Source organism: Motacilla alba, chromosome 7, assembly GCF_015832195.1.
Source record: "Motacilla alba alba isolate MOTALB_02 chromosome 7, Motacilla_alba_V1.0_pri, whole genome shotgun sequence".
In the NCBI taxonomy this organism is placed as follows: domain Eukaryota; kingdom Metazoa; phylum Chordata; class Aves; order Passeriformes; family Motacillidae; genus Motacilla; species Motacilla alba.
The window spans coordinates 6,414,736-6,432,394 of record NC_052022.1 but is presented as its reverse complement, the minus strand read 5'-3'; the positions used below and the strand labels follow the sequence as shown (position 1 = coordinate 6,432,394).

The window sequence follows — 17,659 nt, the reverse complement described above, 5'->3', positions numbered from 1 at the left end:
ACAAGGAAGCAAGCAGGATCATGCACTGAAATTTAAAATACAGCAGACAAACATTTTGTTCTAGTTTAAATGACCTTACTGTACATGAAATAAAGGAAAAGGTGAAAATCCAGTCTGTACAGTAGCTGCAGTATTAAAATTTTCACCAGGAGAGACACTAATTTGTCTTAAAATTCTAAGAAGCCAACTTCAGAACTGTTGACGATGATGATGAAGGAAGGACAGATGCCAGCTAATGTTCAGAATCTTTATATGCAGATAGGAACAAGCAATTTTACTTTGATCTTTAAGAAATCAAATCAGTAATGCCCATGGACAAGAGACAGTTAACACAGAAAAATAATTTTCTTTCCCCTTTTAAAATTGGAAAACAACAAAATGCTGGGGAGCCATCTCTGAGGCAAGACAGAAAGCTGCAATACTGCACGCAGTAGTTCCTTTTCCTGGTGGTATGGACTTTTTTTTTTAAGAAAAAACAAACCAAACAAACATTTTATGAGGTGGAAATATTACAGTTTACTACTAAGTTCTATGTGTGATTGTTTATGGGATCTTTTGGACAATTTTCCATATTTGTATGCAAAAAGAGCCAAGCCTAGTGCTCCAACTACAGAAAGAGCAAAAAGCACATAGAGTGCTATTTCTGCATCTTGGGATGTCAAATCCAATCCCAAAAAGTGCACGCTGTCAGCTGCTCCTGGAGTGGGGTCTGTTGGTGTCACTGAATGGGAAAACAATGGGACAGAGTTAGTGCAGAGCCTGTTCCATGCAGGTGTGGGCACGGCTGCTCCCTGCCTCCACCAGGCTTTTAACTCTGCTGTTCAGTACTCTGGCAGGAGCTGTAATTCTGGGGATCAGGGATTGATACAATTCTAGCTCAGAGTAAAGGCACAGCTGAGGCTGATAGTGCAATTCCTGATGGTACAGGTGAGTGTTCTCATTCCCAAATCCCAACGCTAACACTGGTTGCTTTTCGTTGTACTACTTCAGTGAAGAAGACACAAATGACAAAAGAATCGGTATTTCCAAAGTCTTACCCAAAACAAGGATTTGTATAAAGTATTCAAAATGTTTTCCAAACAGTCTTGTGGGAGTACTGCGTGTGTGTGGTTTGGAAAACATCTTGGGCAGTTCTGCTGGAGTAAAGTCTAAGGGAGTAACTTTTGCTACATTCTTTAGACAAGCGTGTGTTGAGGTGCTCTTGCACAAGGTTTGGTTGTTAGACTGGTTTTGCACAGGGAAGTGACATTAACTGGAGTCTTTAAAAAAAATATTGCAGAAAATGGTGGTGTCTCTAAAAACCTTAGGATTATGGAAGTCTTTTGGGATTAGGATTAGATGCAAACACACAAGCACCATTTCTGCTGTGTCACTTACCTTCTGGCTCCTGTTCCAGACAGGGATGTGGGCCCGTGGCTGGGTCTGGAAAGCCATTGCAGTTTATGATCTGTGAGTAATACTTGGCTGAGGCCTTGGGGCGCCGTGGCAAGGCAGGGTCTGAGAAATTCACATGGTAGAGCCCAAATTTTTCCGCGTAACCTGCTGCCCACTCGAGGTTGTCCATCAGTGTCCATGCAGTGTAGCCCCGTAGGTCGACACCATCGAGCACAACGGCTGCAGGCAGGAGCAGAGAGAACAGGTCAGTGGTCACCCCTTGGCCAGCCAGGGCAGGAATGTGCTCCAGAACATCCACACATGGCACACAAGGAGGTTATTGCCAACAAGCGGGTTCACTCGGTGCCCAGGACTGGACACTGCTTGTCTCTGCTCCAAAAACCAAAGCTTTTGTGCAAGAAACAAAGGTTTAGGAGTAGAGAAGAAAACCCACTAAAATGCAACCACTGCCTTAACAAGTGTTTGTGGGGCCTTTACAAGGCAGTAAATGCCTGAACACCTGGCTGCTCCCAGTACATCAGAAAAGCAAACTGAAAAAGCCCTTTCCTGAAGTTGTTTGATCACTGCTGTAACTGAAACCAGTCTGGGGGTTGGGTGTGTACAGTTGTTTTCTTAAAAATACGGAGTTTTTAGACACAGCAGTAGTCAGACTAGGAGTTAAGGAGTTTCTCAGGTAGTAGTACCTCTCTCACCAGGTGCAGCAAACCAAGGAACCTGCAGGATACCCCACTAAACCCAGGGTTTGTTCTTCCTTAAGATCATCTTTCCTAGCACGATTGTGATATCCATGGACAGTTTTTGGTAAACCCAAAGGCTCTTGGAAGTGGATTCAGTAAGCCCATGTAACTGTGTAACTTGCAAGTGTGATGGCAGTGGTCTTTCAGCTCTTTACAGCTTGTTTTATACACATCAGTCTTTTGTGGCAAAGCCAGTGCTGCTCTCCAGAGCTTTGGATGACCAGATGTCAACACTCACCTTTCAGTGCCTCATTAACGTAGGTCCGATAGTAATGCATTCTCCAAGTGTCATTGAACTCAAAGGCTCCCCTTTCTGAGACCCCATTTTCAGTCACATAAATGGGAGGGTTGTTGTACTCTTCCTTTATCCACCTGAGGATCTTCCTGAAGCCAAAGGGTGTCACCTTCAGCCAGAGGGAGCCAGAGCTCAGCCAGCTGCGGTCGGTCACTGTGGCCACGCCCCTGTGGAGGAGGACACTGCTCAGGGCCAGTCCCACGTACCAGGCAGCTCCGTGCCCAGGGCTGAGGTGCTGCTGGTGCTCACAAGCCTAAAAAACACTTCTCATGTTTTGAATTACAATTACACTCTGTGGAAATCACCCGCTGTGGCTGACGATGTGATGTTGGTTCCAATTCTTTGCGTACTACAATGCCATTTCTACTTTTCAAGGCATAATGTAATGCTTGAGCACACAAAATTGCCCTTTACATTACATGCAGGAATGCAATGAGCCCGCTCTCCTAGAGGGTTAAACTATAAGGGGCTGGGATGTACCAGCAAAGCAAAGTTATTTCCAATTTCATCTATTTCCTGTGGAAATATTTTGGAAAGGAGACAATTTCACCCCCATGTGTGGTCCCACCATTACCTGAATTCTTATTAGAAAACCTAGTAAGCTCCTACTGTTTGTTTACTTTTTGAGGTTGAGAAATGAAACTAATACCTAAATAAAAAGTCTTGACTTAATCTGTACTTAATCATGAAATGATTTAGCTATTTAGGCTTTGAACTCACATTTATCCAATGCAGTGAGGGACCTAAACCTGTTTAACAGCAAATGGATCAGTATGCATAAACCAGGATAACACCTCACAGTTTAAACTGCAGACTGGAGGCAGGAAATATGATAAATACTGTTTATCACCTCATGTCTTTAAGAAAAAGGCTGTTGCTGCACTCTTGTGAAAATAACAGCACCTCAGATACTGCTTGGTTATGTTATCCCTAGTATTGGTTTATAACAGCTTAAAACACCTGTCTCACGGCTTTATTTGCTATAAATTTAACCAGACTATAAATTAACTATAAATTTTGCTATAAATTTTGCTATAAATTAACAGACTGGTCAGTTAACCCAGACTCCAGGTGTGCAGATTTTACTTGACCGATAATTTACATTCATCTCTTACCTATCAGAGTCATATGACATTACACCCTTAGGATAGTTTTGGTTGAATGTTAAAACCGTGGTATAATGATTTAGACCAAAGTAGTCATATGTGCCTTTAATTCTTTGTTTTTCACTTTCAGTAAATTCTGGAAGTCTGCAAGAGAAAACAGACAATACACTTTGCACACACTCCATGGGTAATGCTGGGATCCCTGGTACCAGCCCCACAAACAGAAGGAGAGAAATTCCTTACTGGGAATGGAAAATAGGAAATGTAACTGAGAGGGATCAATGAGTTCAGTACATAGTTTTAAGAAAAGTTAAACAAATTTACCACAGGCATCAGGTAAAGTACTGTGGCTAAGGCAGGGCAGTTACTGTGTCACTGAGCTGACAATTTATTACCCCAAAGATATATTAGTCAATTTAGTTTGCAAGAGAGGTAAAGACAGGAAACAGATAAAGCCCCCCTGCCTAGACTAGAACTAAATGATCTTCAAGGTCCCTTCCAACACAAACCATTCTGTGATTCTCTGAAAATATACACTAGAATTTTTCTGTGAGGATACAATAAGCTTTTTTACAGTAACATTGGAATAGAATTATTGAAATGTATAGTTTCTACAAGAAAAGCATGATTCAGCACAGCCAGTGAAACAAAAGCAGGTGTGTTCCTGGGCTCTTACCGGGACTTGCTCAGGCCCTGGGCCAGACTTCGTTCCCGAATCCTTCTTTTCATCACTTCACTATAATCACCATTTTTGAAAATGGGATGAGCAAACCAACCTAGAAAAAACTAAACCAGGAAATAAGGGGGGATAAATCATATATCAACACTTGGGATTTAGCCATTCCTCTATCATGTGCTGCTTTATTAGGTGATACTTGAATTTACAGCAGGCACACGGAGATACAAAGAAATGCCCATATAACAGCAGTAAATTAAATAAACTTTTGTCACTGCAACCATATTTTGTCTCATTTCTGTTGCATTCTTGATCAGTCCCCATAAGAGGGGGATACCTTTCCTTGCAGTGATCCTCTGCCTCACCATTTGATTTCAGTGAGATGCTGACCTGGGTTCTGGGCACGTCCAGCACCCAAAGAGGGAGTGTCACCTGGAGCAGCAGGGAGAGCTGTGACCGGGGTCTCTGTACCTGCATGAATCGTCTGGCAGCTTCAATGTCCTCCTGTCTGTGTGGGTTGCGTGGCTCTGCCCAGTCCGAGTTGATGGTGATGGAGATGAGCCCTCCCTGCTTGGCCCGGAAGGTCTCATTGTAGAGGTGCCAGACCTCCGCGTGTGCCTTGATCAGGTTGTGTCCCACCACGTAGGGAGCGTGCCCTGGCCGGACCGAGACGCCTGCAGGGACAGGGACAGCGCGGGCAGGGGAGGAGCACTTCCCAGCCCCAGCATGGCTGCTTCCCAGGTTAACACAACCCCAGGGCACCCAGAACTGCCCCTGGTAAAGGAGTGAATGTGCAGCACCTGGTGGCCCAAGCCCAGCCCAGGGCTGGAATCAGTGCTAGGCAGAGGCAGCTGAAGGAGCAGCTGCCATGGGGAGGCTGTGCAAGGAGGAGCCTGCATTGCCCTCTCCTCCCTCTGGAGTGGGACATTGACTGCCAGCCCTGGCAACAGGCCACTGCTGCCAGTTTGGAAAGCAGAAAGCTGTGTGTTCAGGTCGGCTCACATCCCCTCTTCTCTTGGTTCTACCCTGCTGCTGAGCTGGGTCATCCTTCAGCCCTAAATCTTCTCCACAGTCCCTGGAGCTGGTCTGGAAATAAGGTCTGCTCCAGGTAGCAAATGTAATCCAGATTTGGAGGTGACAGGCAGAGTAAAAGAAGGACCTGTTCAGCACACCATAGCAATCCAAACCCCATCTATCCACAGCACACCAGCTTCCTTGTTCTACTTTTGCAAGCCCCAAGGAACTGCTCTGCTGCAGCATAGAACAGTTGTGCTGACAGTGCCACGAGGGCTCTGAGGTTTATGCCCAGCAGTCTTACCTGGAGCAGCTGTGCCAACGCCATAGCCAAGATAGGCGGTGTTGTAGGGTTCATTGAGGGTTATCCAAAATTTCACTTTATCCCCCAGCCTTTGGAAAAGGACCTCAGCATATTCCTTAAACCTCTGAACTATAGTATCATTCTCCCACCCACCAACGTCCTGCAGTGCCAGTGGGAGGTCCCAGTGATAGAGAGTTACCTGTGGGGAAAGATAGGAGGACAAAGGACTCAACCAGTCACTCTCACAGTAACTCAGATTCATTTATCACCACAGATAAACTGTGCTTTGATCTGCAGTTACCTGTTCCTTACATAATTTGATGTTGTAGTGATCACTCATGCACGCAATAAAATACATTTTTGCCAGTTTCCTCAGGGGTTGCCTAATGGTAAAGGTGAAGTTTTTACCAAAAGCCACTTTGTGACAGCCAGAACTCACTAGTGAAAAACTGCTGCACCTACACTGACTCTCAGGTGAAATACAATCCACTAGAACACCTGTCTGGGCTGGTACAGGGGTATGAGGACAGCTCAAAGTCACTCAACAGTGTTGAAAGAGCTGACTGATGCAGGAGTGAGGTCACTGTCCATTGTATGTGACAAATAACCCTCCCAGAAAAAGAATAAAGTTACATCCATCTCTAAGAAAGGCAAGAAGGAAGATCCTGGGAACTACATCAGTCAGTCTCACCTCAGTGTCTGAAAAATTCCTGCATAGGTTCCTGTGGAATCTATTTCCAAGGCAAAGGGACAAGAAGGCAATTGGAAACAGCCAACAATAAGTTAACTGTGGTCTTTCTGGGTTGTAATTTCAACTCATCCCTACATTCAAAGTTAATTTGCTTATACAATACTCCATATTTCTTCACAAAATGAAATGAAAAACCATGAAAAACAATTTCTGTGTGAAGGAGGGTATGGATGGAAACACACACGTCACTCGGAGCATCAGATTTGGAGTTTGCTATTTTTTAGTAACCTGAAAGTTACTGGGTGTAGTTACCTGAGGCATAATGTTGGCTGCCAGAAGGGAATCAATCAGCCTTTCATAGTAGTTCAGTCCCCTTTCATTGATGTACCTGGTGGTCCCATCTGGGAGAACACGGGACCAGGAGATTGAAAAGCGATAGTGAGACACCTTGAGGCTTTTCAGCATTTCCACATCCTCCTCAATCCTGTGGTAGCTGTCACAAGCTACATCTCCAGTCGCATCATTGCCAATTCTCAAGGGAGTGTGGGAATATTTGTCCCAAATGCTAAGTCCTTTCCCATCTGCTCTCCATCCTCCCTCAATCTGTAATTGAAAACGCAGGAAGAATTATAAGCAACCCCAAATTTAGGTCTCGTCCTAGCAAAGAATTCAGCCTGTTATTCCTTGTGGTGCCACACAATCAATTAACTGTCCACAGATACTTCAGGAGTCCATCTCAGTTTGCTGACCTGGTAAGCTGCAGTTGCTACACTCCACAAGAAGTTCTCTGGAAACTCTCCATATAAAAATTGATCTTCCTTGGGCAGTGGGATGCCATTATTGCGGATGATTTCAGCATAGTACACAGCAGAGCGCTTTGGTGTCCTTGGCCTGTTGGGGTTGTCAAAATCAATCTGGTGCAGTCCAAATCTTGGATCATAACCATCCACCCATTCAAAGTTATCCATCAGAGACCAAGCGTTGTATCCTTTCAGATTAACACCATCTACCTTGTAAGCTGAAAGACCAGAAAAAGAACAGAGGAGCATCAGTGGCATAATCACACATTAAATGAACCCTCAGGAATTCACATGCAAGCACATACAGGCTCCTAGTTTCATACAGGTGGCACTGGTCAACTAAGATCATTGACAGAATCTTCACAGTTGGAGGAAACAAAGTACAGCCATGCAAAGGAGATCATAAAACCAAACACTGTTTATATTGTGTTTAGACTATTTAAAGACCAATATCAATCACTTTTAAAAAGTACTCTTCAGAGGAGTTAAGTAACCAGGAATTTAGAGAGGAGACACACAATAGCAGAACAAAACACAGAACAAAAGCAAATTCTGGTACCTTTTAAAGCTTCATCAATGTATGTTTTGTAGTAAAATATTCTGGCATTGTCATCAACATCCGATTTGGCCTTTTTCCCCACGCCATTCTCAATGATATATATTGGGGGGTTTCCATATTCCTCTTTGATCCAGTTCAACAGCCTCCTCAGACCCCAGGCCACAGGCCGATGGTCAGTGAGAGCTGAGGAAGGCCAGGAGCTGTCAACTGTTACTGAAACTTCCTGGTCATACTCGTAAGAGAAGGGCTTCAGACGTGTTGTTGAATGCCTTACAATTTTGGAGGAGTACGTGTTGAAGCAGAAGACATCTGCCGTGCCCCGGATGTATTCACGCTCCTCCGCTGTGAAAACCGGCAGGCGCGACGACGGCAGGTTCTGGAGCTCACTCCTGTTCCCAACTTTCCACTTCATGACCTCGGGGTAGTCCCCGTTTTTGAAAATTGGGTGTGTGAACCAACCCACCAAAAACTGCAGGTACCTGTCAGCAGCTTCAATGTCCCTGGGGTCGCTTGGTGTCTTTGGCTCAGCCCAGCTAATGAAGGGGCACAGGGCAATGACCCCTCCCTGGCTCGCTCTGTATTTGTCGTCGTAGGTGTGGTAGACCCTGGCATGAGCTTTCAGTAAGATGTGGGCAACCCTGTAGGGAGCAGTGCCAGGCTCCTTGACATTGGGTGGGAACAGCCCTTCGCCATAGCCCAGCCGGGCAATGATGTTGGGTTCATTGATGGTAATCCAGAACTTCACCCTGTCCCCAAAGCTCTGGAAACAGAAGTCTGCAAAGCTGTCAAACAGGTCAATCAGCTCGTTGCTCTCCCAGCCACCTATGTCCTGGAGAGCTTGTGGTAGGTCCCAGTGGTAGAGAGTGACAATCGGAGTGATGTTGTTTGCAATCAGTCCATCAATGAGACGGTTGTAGTATGCGACTCCATGGCTGTTGATTGAATTGTTCCTTCCAGTGGGGAAAATTCGAGGCCAGGACAGGGAAAAGCGATAGTTCTTTACCCCTAAGGCTCTCAGCATGTAAATATCTTCCTCCACCTTGTTGTAGCTATCACAAGCTATATCTCCAGTATCGTTATTGTTCACATTCCCTGGGACATGGGTGAAGTTATCCCAAATGCTGGGTCCTTTGCCATCAGCATCCCAACCTCCCTCTATCTGGTAGGCAGAGGAAGACACACCCCATGTAAAATCCTCTGGGAATGTCCCATAAAAATACATGTCTCTTTCAAAGGCAGTCTGGGACGAAAACTTCTGCCAGACAACCTTTGCCTTGGAGGGAACTTCTGATGCTGGTAAACTTGGCAGCTTTGATGGCACAGGTCGGTCGAACACCACTGGTGCAGAAGATCTGCTCAAGGCTTGGGATGGAAAACCATTTTTTTCAATGACACTGGAATAGAAGTAAGCAGATGCCTTGGGAGTCCTTGGTCTGTTGCTATCTTCAAAGTTCACGTGATGCAGCCCAAATTTTAGGCTGTATCCTGCTGGGCCTTCAAAGCCATCAAGCAAGGATCGAGCAGTGTAGGACCGGACATCAACGGCGTCCAGTTTCACCGCTGCAACAGAAAGGAGACATTGTTAATTACCCACCTGAACATTTCCCGAACACAGCTCAGCACAACAGAAGCACCACAGCCAAGGATAGGTGTGACAAGTGAAGCACTTACAAATGGTTTTACAGGCTAAAAAAACTTCCTAAACAATTAGGAGTATCTGGTAGGAAAAGCAGTCAGCGCAGTAATAGGAGCTGGTGAAATGCTTAGTGATAGAAACCTGTAAGAAAAGTATTTGTCAAGAGGTATCTGAGGACAGGGCACTGGTATCCTTTCCCCTGTATTCTTGCTTTCAAGCAGATTTAATCAATTAAGATGTATGGTTCACTTTTAGATTTAACACTAATTAAACTGAAAAATTGCAGGTATTTAGTGCTTGCCTATATTCCCTAAGCACAGGAGGGCTTCTTTTAGCTGAACTGTGTACCCAATAACAGCACAGGTAAGTCCAGTATCCCTCCCCACATTGCTTGCCAAAAAGCACTAAATCTCTCTTATTCAAGAAAAGTTCACTCCCATGTGCAGTCCATCCTCTTTACTTCTGCTGAGGCATAACAGCAACGCTAAATTGTGTTTTCTGTAGCTCTTTCAGCACTTCCAGCAGTATGTTGAGATCTAGGTCAAGCAGATCAAATGCTGTACACACTGATCACCAACATATTTAATACAGCATATTTAATGTTTTCCTGACAGTATTGTTTAGTCTATCTAGAGAGCATCACTCAAATCTCTATTTGAAATCTCAGCCCTCTATGTTTGTCCAGAACTTGCCACTAACGCTATTTTTATTTCAAAAGATATGCTTGTATCTTTGCCAGCTGTGTAACTTGAACATTCTACAGTCATAACCTAAACATTCTCAGAATGATTGGGGTAGAAATGTTAGGGAGGTATTTCCAGTCTGAAGTGGTTACTGTCAGTTAGATGTCATTAACTGGTAAAGGCAGTTCAGCCCCAATTTATGAGGGGGCTACAGGCAAGAGCCTGCAGGCGAGTGAACAGTGATCTGTATAAACAGTGTTCTCACAGAGGGACTGACCTTAGGGTCCAGGCTACATTATTCCACATATGAAAAAATGCATTCCAATATCTAAAGAGAATGGAGAGCTCCATATCTGGACACCAGACAGGCTTAAGAATATTAAGTCACACTCATTACCTACACAACAGGAGGCTGACCTCACATCACTGTGCAAATGGTGATGTTTTAAAGTTAACCACCATGGAAGGGCTAAAGTAACCACTTGCCATGATTAAAAAAAAATAAAATTTGATTTCTCCATACCTTTCAGGGCCTCATCGATGTACCGGCGGAAATAATCCACTCGTTGAGTGTCATTGAGAAGATCCCCGGCGTCTCCTGTCGGCACACCATTCCCTGCTATGTATATTGGGATCTTTGACCCTGTGTATTCCTGGGATACAAACTTCAGCAGCCTTCTTAATCCCCAAGGGACCACATGGATCCAAGAAGAGGCGGCCTGTGGCCAGGAAGGATCTACATGCAAGGAGAAGTTCCCAATGCTCTCATAGCCCGGTGTGCACATCCCCTCGGAACCGGCACTGACCAGGTGGGAAGTGTAATGGGAAAGGCCAAAGAAATCTGCAGTCCCTTTCACCAAGGACTTCTCCTCCTCTGAAAACACAGGCAGCTGTGCAACTGTCGTAGAGCACTGCTGGTTCACTTCCTGGATCTGAGCCTTCAGGATATCTGGGTAATCACCATTAACAAATACGGGGTGAGCAAACCAGCCAAGCATGAACTGCAGGTACCTCTCGGAAGCCCTCACGTCCTCGGAGCTGCTTGGAGTCTTGGGTTCAGCCCAGTCTGAGTTCAGCACCAGCCCCACCTTTCCCAGTTGCTGAGAACGGTATTTGTCATTATACAGGTGCCAGACCTTGGCATGAGCCTTGAGAATTGTGTGAGCAACCTGGGAAGCAGAAAGCAGAGGAAAATGTGTCACACAGCATTGCAGAAAAACTCTTAAGCATTGGGTTTATTGCCATGTGAAAATGTCCTCTCCATACAAAAAAAAAAAAAGAACCACCTTGGCAAAGCAAAAAATGATAGACAGGGAGTGTAGTAGGTTTTGGAATAAGCAAAAGAATCTGACTATCCATCCACATCAGCCTAGAATAGAAAAATAAAATAACAACACCTGGCCTCTGTTAACAAACCCATTTTTAACAAGTATCATAAATCCAACACCCAAACGGCTGTCTCAGAGGCCACATTAGGTTTGAACATAGTTAAAGCACAGAACCATAATGGAAAACAACCCAACAAGAGTAGCAGCAGGATCCGAAGTATTCCCGTGCCCCTACCTTGTAAGATGCTGCTCCTGGGTCAGTGATTCCTGGAGGATGCTCTCCGGTGCCATAGCCAGCGTAGCTGATAACCCAGGGCTCATGGAACGTAACCCAGAGCTTGACCCGATCCCCAAACGTGGAAAAGCAGAAGTCTGCGTAGCTCACAAAAGCATCTATGATGCTTTCATTCTGCCAGCCACCAAGAGCCTGCAGAGCTTGGGGCAGGTCCCAGTGGAACAGAGTCATCATGGGCTCAATGTTAGAGTCTACCAAGCGATCAATTAAGTGGTTGTAATAATCAACACCCTTGGAATTGATGGACTTGTTGGTGCCAGCAGGGAAAATTCTAGACCAGGATACAGAAAATTTGTACAGCTGGGGGTGAAGACCCCTAAGCAGGTAAATGTCATAGCTGGTTTTATAGTAGCTGTCACATGCCACGTCTGCTGTTTGGTTCATTTGGACATGGCCCCCATGCCCAAACTGGTCCCAGATGCTCTCTCCTTTCCCATCCTCTGCCCAAGCTCCTTCGATGTTAAAGGCACCTGTGGATATGCCCCAGAGGAACCCACTTGGGAAAACATCTTGCAGGAAAGAATCCCTCTCTGATTCAGACTGTTCAGCAAACATTTCCCAGACTGTTTGATAGGAGGACCGAGGGGCAAGAACAGTATCTGAGTTTTCCTGTAGAGTATCTGTTTCACTGGAAATATAATAAATAGAAGTTAAAATCTCCAAGGTGGATGTCAGTGCCATAAAACTTGCAAATGCAAAGTATAAAGGAAGTTTGCTTCCCATTCGGGTCTCATAAGCCACATATAGCTCCTCTGACATCTGACCCATCTAACCCTGCTCTCTGCCAGCTGGGACATGAAGGTGGAGGGCAATGGGTAACTGCAGAACAGCTCTTTGCTTGTAGAGTCTCATAATCCCTTAGGTCAGAAGTGCAAATCCTTGTGGTGTGCAGCAATTTCCCATGCTACAACTGCTTCATGAGTTTCCTGCCATTGTAATCCTTAGCATCTCCCTGCACCATGACATCTTCCACATTTCCATAAGCACAATTGGCTTCTCCCCTAGGAAAGCCTCTATTGGATTTGTTTATTTAGAACCATTTTGCTCTTGAAAAAAGCAGAAGGCTTGAAAAATGTACTTGTTACTACTGGCTTGAAGGTGCAATTTGGGTAACCAAGGATGAGAGAGTGGAAGAGGATTACATTAGAGGATTAGTAGCAGGATAGAGGATTGCAAGTAATTGGAACAGACTGGGCTCAGCAGAAAAACAGCCCTTTGCAGCCCTTTCAGCAACTAACAGCAGACTTTACCACTAAAATGTCTTGTCTCTCCCTGCACATAGGTTTCTAGAGGAAGCTGTTTTATTACTGTATCCTATTATAGTATTGTATGGTGTTACAGTGTTTTTTACAGTACCTTAAAACATGAGGTAAGTAGTCCAAGAACTCATTAATGTCACACCCAATCATATGCACTTCTTTTTTATTAATAGCTGCAAACAAACAAATGGTAAGTGATGGATATAGTCTTAGATGCCGTGGACTGCATGACACTACTTGTAACAATTATATCTTGAAAGAAATTTTTCCTAATATCCAACCTAAACTTCCCCTTCTGCAATTTGAGGCTGATGAAAAGGATGAAAAGATCTGCGAAAGATCCTGCTTCCCCTCCTTCAACACTCACCAGCCATCCTTAGTTTTCCAAGAATACTATAAAAAACTGTAAAGTTATTTCATCTAATAGCAGCAGCCTAGATTGGGTGATTTTGAATTTCCTCTACAAGTTATCATGCAGATCTTAACTAAAAAACTCTTCAAACATCACTCACCTGTGGCAATGGCAGCTACTGGTATGGAAGGATGCTTTTCCATGGAGGCACAGTCAAGGACCTTTAAACTAAAAACCAAGATGTCTTTGTCCTTCCAGACACTCTGCAAAACAGAAATCAGGTAGTGAAAAGAAGCGTCAGCCAGCTAGTAAAACCATGTTCTTGGCATTTTTTGCATTTCACATGGGCAGCTCCTTATCCTGCTACCCAGATGCTGGATGACTCTTTGCTTATAAATTTTAAGAATGCAGTTCACTGCCAGAGATTTAATATAGGTTATAATAGGTACCAGCCTACAGCATCACTGGTGTTGGTGCTGCCAGGAGATCTAATCCGTTAATAAACTCACCCTCAGTAACATTTCTAGCACCTGATGATGATTTCTACCCCTGCTGATGAGGAGGAATGTGAAGTTTGGTAGCACTGCTGTACAGCTCATGCTAGAGTTTAGTATCTTTCAGTACTTAGGTATTGGCCTAACAGCTTATCAAACAGCACGTGAGAGAGAAGGTGTTTTAGTCCCAGACAAAAGAATTCTGCCATTCCAGTTGGTAATGCATCAATAATAAGCATTGACCAAGATAATCCTTTCCAGCATTTTCCAGTAACAGTTTTTAAGTCAGAATAAAACCAGAGAAATGAGCACTTTGCAGCAGCCTCCTAATGTAGCCGCTGCCTGAGCTTTCCTAGAAAATCAGAACTCTTTAGACATGCATCACAGCACAGGAAATTCTGCTCCTGTTTATGGTCTGTTGTTTGCTGCTATCATTTTAACCCTGTGCATAACTTTACCTGGAATTCACTTAATTTCTTGTCAAAATCTGTTTCATTTCTACAATGGTACTGAAGGTTAAGAGACACAAAGTCTACTGAATCCTGGAAAAAAAGAAAAGGAAAATAATCATGCTGGAGAAAAATGGGATTTTTTAAGTATTATATTAAAAATACATAAAACTGTGTAAGGTTTGATAAAGACACATTGCTGGAGTAAGAAGCCATAAAGCTGTATGGGAGCACAAACTGGATTATGTATGGGAAGATGTGCTTTGTATGTCTCCTTCTAAACAAAGTACAACTTAAACAACTAAATTAAATTCTATTTTTATGAATTTATTATTAATGATTTACAGGTAATTTCTTAATGTCTGTTTATGATTTATCAGAGAAACCTTTATAACTATGTGGTTCAGGTATATAACCTCATATAACCCTTGGTTGAAAGTCCACTTCAGAAATCTTTAATCATTCCATACCACAAGTATGGAATGATTGAATTATCCCACTAGAAGTCATCAACCTCGAGGGGACAGATTGCACTCTCTTGTTAAACCAGGTGATGAAGCTGGAATAAAACTGATAAGCTTTCAGTTTGTTTTTCAGTCCAAGGTTCTCTTCTATTAAGTCAGTTCATCTCAAGCTTCTTTGCTCTCCCTACAAACCACACCTTGCTTAAATCCTACAACACTGCCTGACCTGGTTCTAAGTTTTGAAGGATTATGAATACAGCAAAAAAATCCTGCCCTGTCATGTGTACATTACAACCTACATCACCATCCTCTGGGTGAGGACAGCTATGAACAGGGAACTGGATCTGTAAGAAAGAATGTCATTGCCTTTGTAGAGATTACATTCTCCTTGTGTTGTGCCATCCCTGTGCAACTACATCACTTTTAGCACAGCTCAGTCTAGGTTTTAACATAATCAGCAGATATTTTAAATAGCAGCTAATTAGGATAATGTATCCATATCTTTGGTGGTGCACTAAGTACACCTGCAGAGAAAATGGTAACAGGTACACTTTCTGGAGACACCTTGTCATTCAGGCAGTGTATTGCTAACACTGCCAATTATGAGAGCAAATTTGTCTCCATGTAGCTTAATCAGTGCCTACCAGCCAAGAAAGGATGCTGAAGCAATTTTTAAATCAGTGGTTTCACACAATCAGACTAATCAAATAATTAAAGCTTACAAACTGGTCAACCTGCTAAAATCTTATTTATCTTGCAACAAGGCATTTGATCCCATACATAAAACCAAAGCTAAATAAAGGCAAAATTATATAATTTTGGATATATTTCCTTAATGAGGAAATATTATGAGCTACCTGAAAAGAAACTGAAAGCAATTCTGATGAAGCACTGTCCAAGACATGATCCATTTCCAAAGCAATGGACAACTTTCCACCTAGAGATAGAAAGAGGCAGTTTGTTAATAACATATTAAGGACAGATAAAAATTTCAGTTTACTGCAGTTATTTTAAAACCAGTTTTATGTTGTTGAAGCTGTGGAACACCAGGCACTGCTCCAGGTAGTTGATTTCAGGATACTCTCTGTGATTTCAATGGAGAACTGAAGAAGGTAAAAATTCAAAGGCACCATTCAAGGGGCCTCTGCAAATAAAATGCCCTTCCACTCCCTGCATAAGTAATATCTTTATTAATTTTCATGCCTTTGTGATGGTTCTATGATTTTATTTTTTTAAAATCCATTCTATGCTGAATGTTTTTGAGATGTTGGAGTGGCAGGAACTTGGAGGGACAGGAGAGGCAGGAGGGCATCTGAGCAACTTCTAAGGGCTATCACCAGATAGTGTGAACTGTACAACAAAGTGTTCCTGACAAATGCAAGAATTAAAAATTAATTAAATAGTTAAAAATCTGGGAAAATAAATAGTGGCTCAGTCAGCTCTACTTGTTGTCCATCTGGGACAGAAAAATTCCACGACCAAAGAAGGCAGACCCAACATGATATCTACTTGGAAAGTCCCAGCTACCCATCATGGAAGAGGTGAAATTCTGTTGCTCTGTGTAACAGGTAGATTTGGGATTTAATTACTGCAAACCCCAGTGTCTGCAATAGGGAAAGTCAAACAAAGGGCATTGCAGACTTCCTCACAGTTACTATTGCATGGGAGACTTTCTGTGCCTTGTTTTTTCAAAGTTTCAGGTACATTTCAGAAAGGTTTTTGTCTTTCCTCTGTGGGTCAGGAAGAGGCACACAAAAATATCTGCACAGAGACTGCATGTATCAGTTACCACTTAACGCAATCACAAAATATTTGTGAGTCATACTGAAAAACCCTGCTCTCCTTACCTGCTGGTGAGACTTTCTCATGGAGCATGGAGTAAAATCCTTCATGAGCAGCAGCCACGGCCTGGATTCGCTCCTGGGGCTCAGCGTAGGGCAGGCTTTGAAGGACCTCTGGCAGGTCACTGAAGGAGAGCCACACATCCACCAGGTCCCCGAAGGCGCGGAAGCTGAAATCTGCATACTCCACAAAAAGCTCAGAAAAAGCCCTGGCTCTCGTCCCACCGGCCTGCGCGGCCACGGCGCTGGGGAGGCGGCCCCGGTGCAGGAGCAGCACGGCTCTGAGCCCCGCGGCAGCCATGGCCCGCAGCAGCCGCCGGTAGCACCGCACCTGGGCTCCATCCGCGGCCGAGGCGCTGCCCGCGGGAAGGACGCGGGCCCAGGGCAGGAGCAGTGTGTAGTGCGTCACCCCCAGCCCACGGAGCCGCGAGAAGTACCGGGGCAGCTCGGAAGCCATGAGATCTGGCTGGCACAGGTAACCCTGGGATTCAGCCGCGGCAGAGCCCTGCTGGTCCTCGGGCAGGATCTGGTCCTGCAGGCCCAATCTCTCTGCCAGCTCACTGGGTAGAGGCCCAGCAATGGTGATAAAATTCCAAGAAAATTTCCCATCTCTGCCAAGGCTGAGAGAAACCAACAGAAAGAGGATGACTGTCTTACAAATCAGGTCCATTTCTGAACCTTGCTTCAGAAACAACTACTCCACACTACTTATACGCCAGTAGAAGTAATATGTAACTGAAATTATCTGTTCCATAGATAAAGGTTCTCTGAATTAGCTGACACTGGAATAACAGACCAGGACTTTCACTGTAGATAAAAAGACATAGATGAACACAAAAATCACTTTCAATCCGTTGGAGAAAGGTCATGTGAAAACATTTTCTGAGATGCTCGTTTCCCTTTATGTTTAAATATCAGTTGACATTTGCTAATATTGCCTCCCATTTAGAGAAGATGAAATAAGTAGATAAATCTTCCCTCTCTTTATGGCCTTTTTCAGCTTTAGAAGAATCCCAGTACAGCTCTGGATGCAAAAACCAACAAAAGCAGTGTTATCTGCATGGCTGGGGCTGGGTCCACCATGGCTCAGGGCGTACAGGGCAGCAGGAGGCACATCTGTGCTCTAATCCTGGGTGGATAAAGGCAATCTGAGATGTGGCAGCTGGAAAAGCGACTCTGATATGAATTCAGGCAGCAGCAAGAGTGTGCTTCCTCATGCCATAAACATCCAGGAATTTTAGTCTCAATTTTTTGCTTTCCAAAGCACTCCCTCCTTCAGCC

At 44.1% G+C, this 17,659-nt stretch overlaps 1 protein-coding gene across 1 annotated transcript; it reads right to left on the bottom strand.

Moving 5' to 3' along the window:
• Nucleotides 1–100: 100 nt before the first annotated feature.
• Nucleotides 101–17,048, bottom strand: LCT (lactase). The gene is made up of 17 exons (XM_038143096.1): nt 16,385–17,048; nt 15,386–15,474; nt 14,083–14,166; nt 13,291–13,393; nt 12,876–12,951; nt 11,460–12,147; nt 10,420–11,065; nt 7,578–9,137; nt 6,968–7,236; nt 6,531–6,821; nt 5,528–5,726; nt 4,681–4,883; nt 4,210–4,319; nt 3,543–3,677; nt 2,371–2,594; nt 1,378–1,614; nt 101–709 (listed from the first exon to the last, which is right to left on the bottom strand). Exons 1-17 carry the CDS (start codon nt 17,046–17,048, stop codon nt 510–512), a joined length of 5,778 nt encoding a protein of 1,925 aa, XP_037999024.1. The 3' UTR covers nt 101–509.
• Nucleotides 17,049–17,659: the final 611 nt, after the last annotated feature.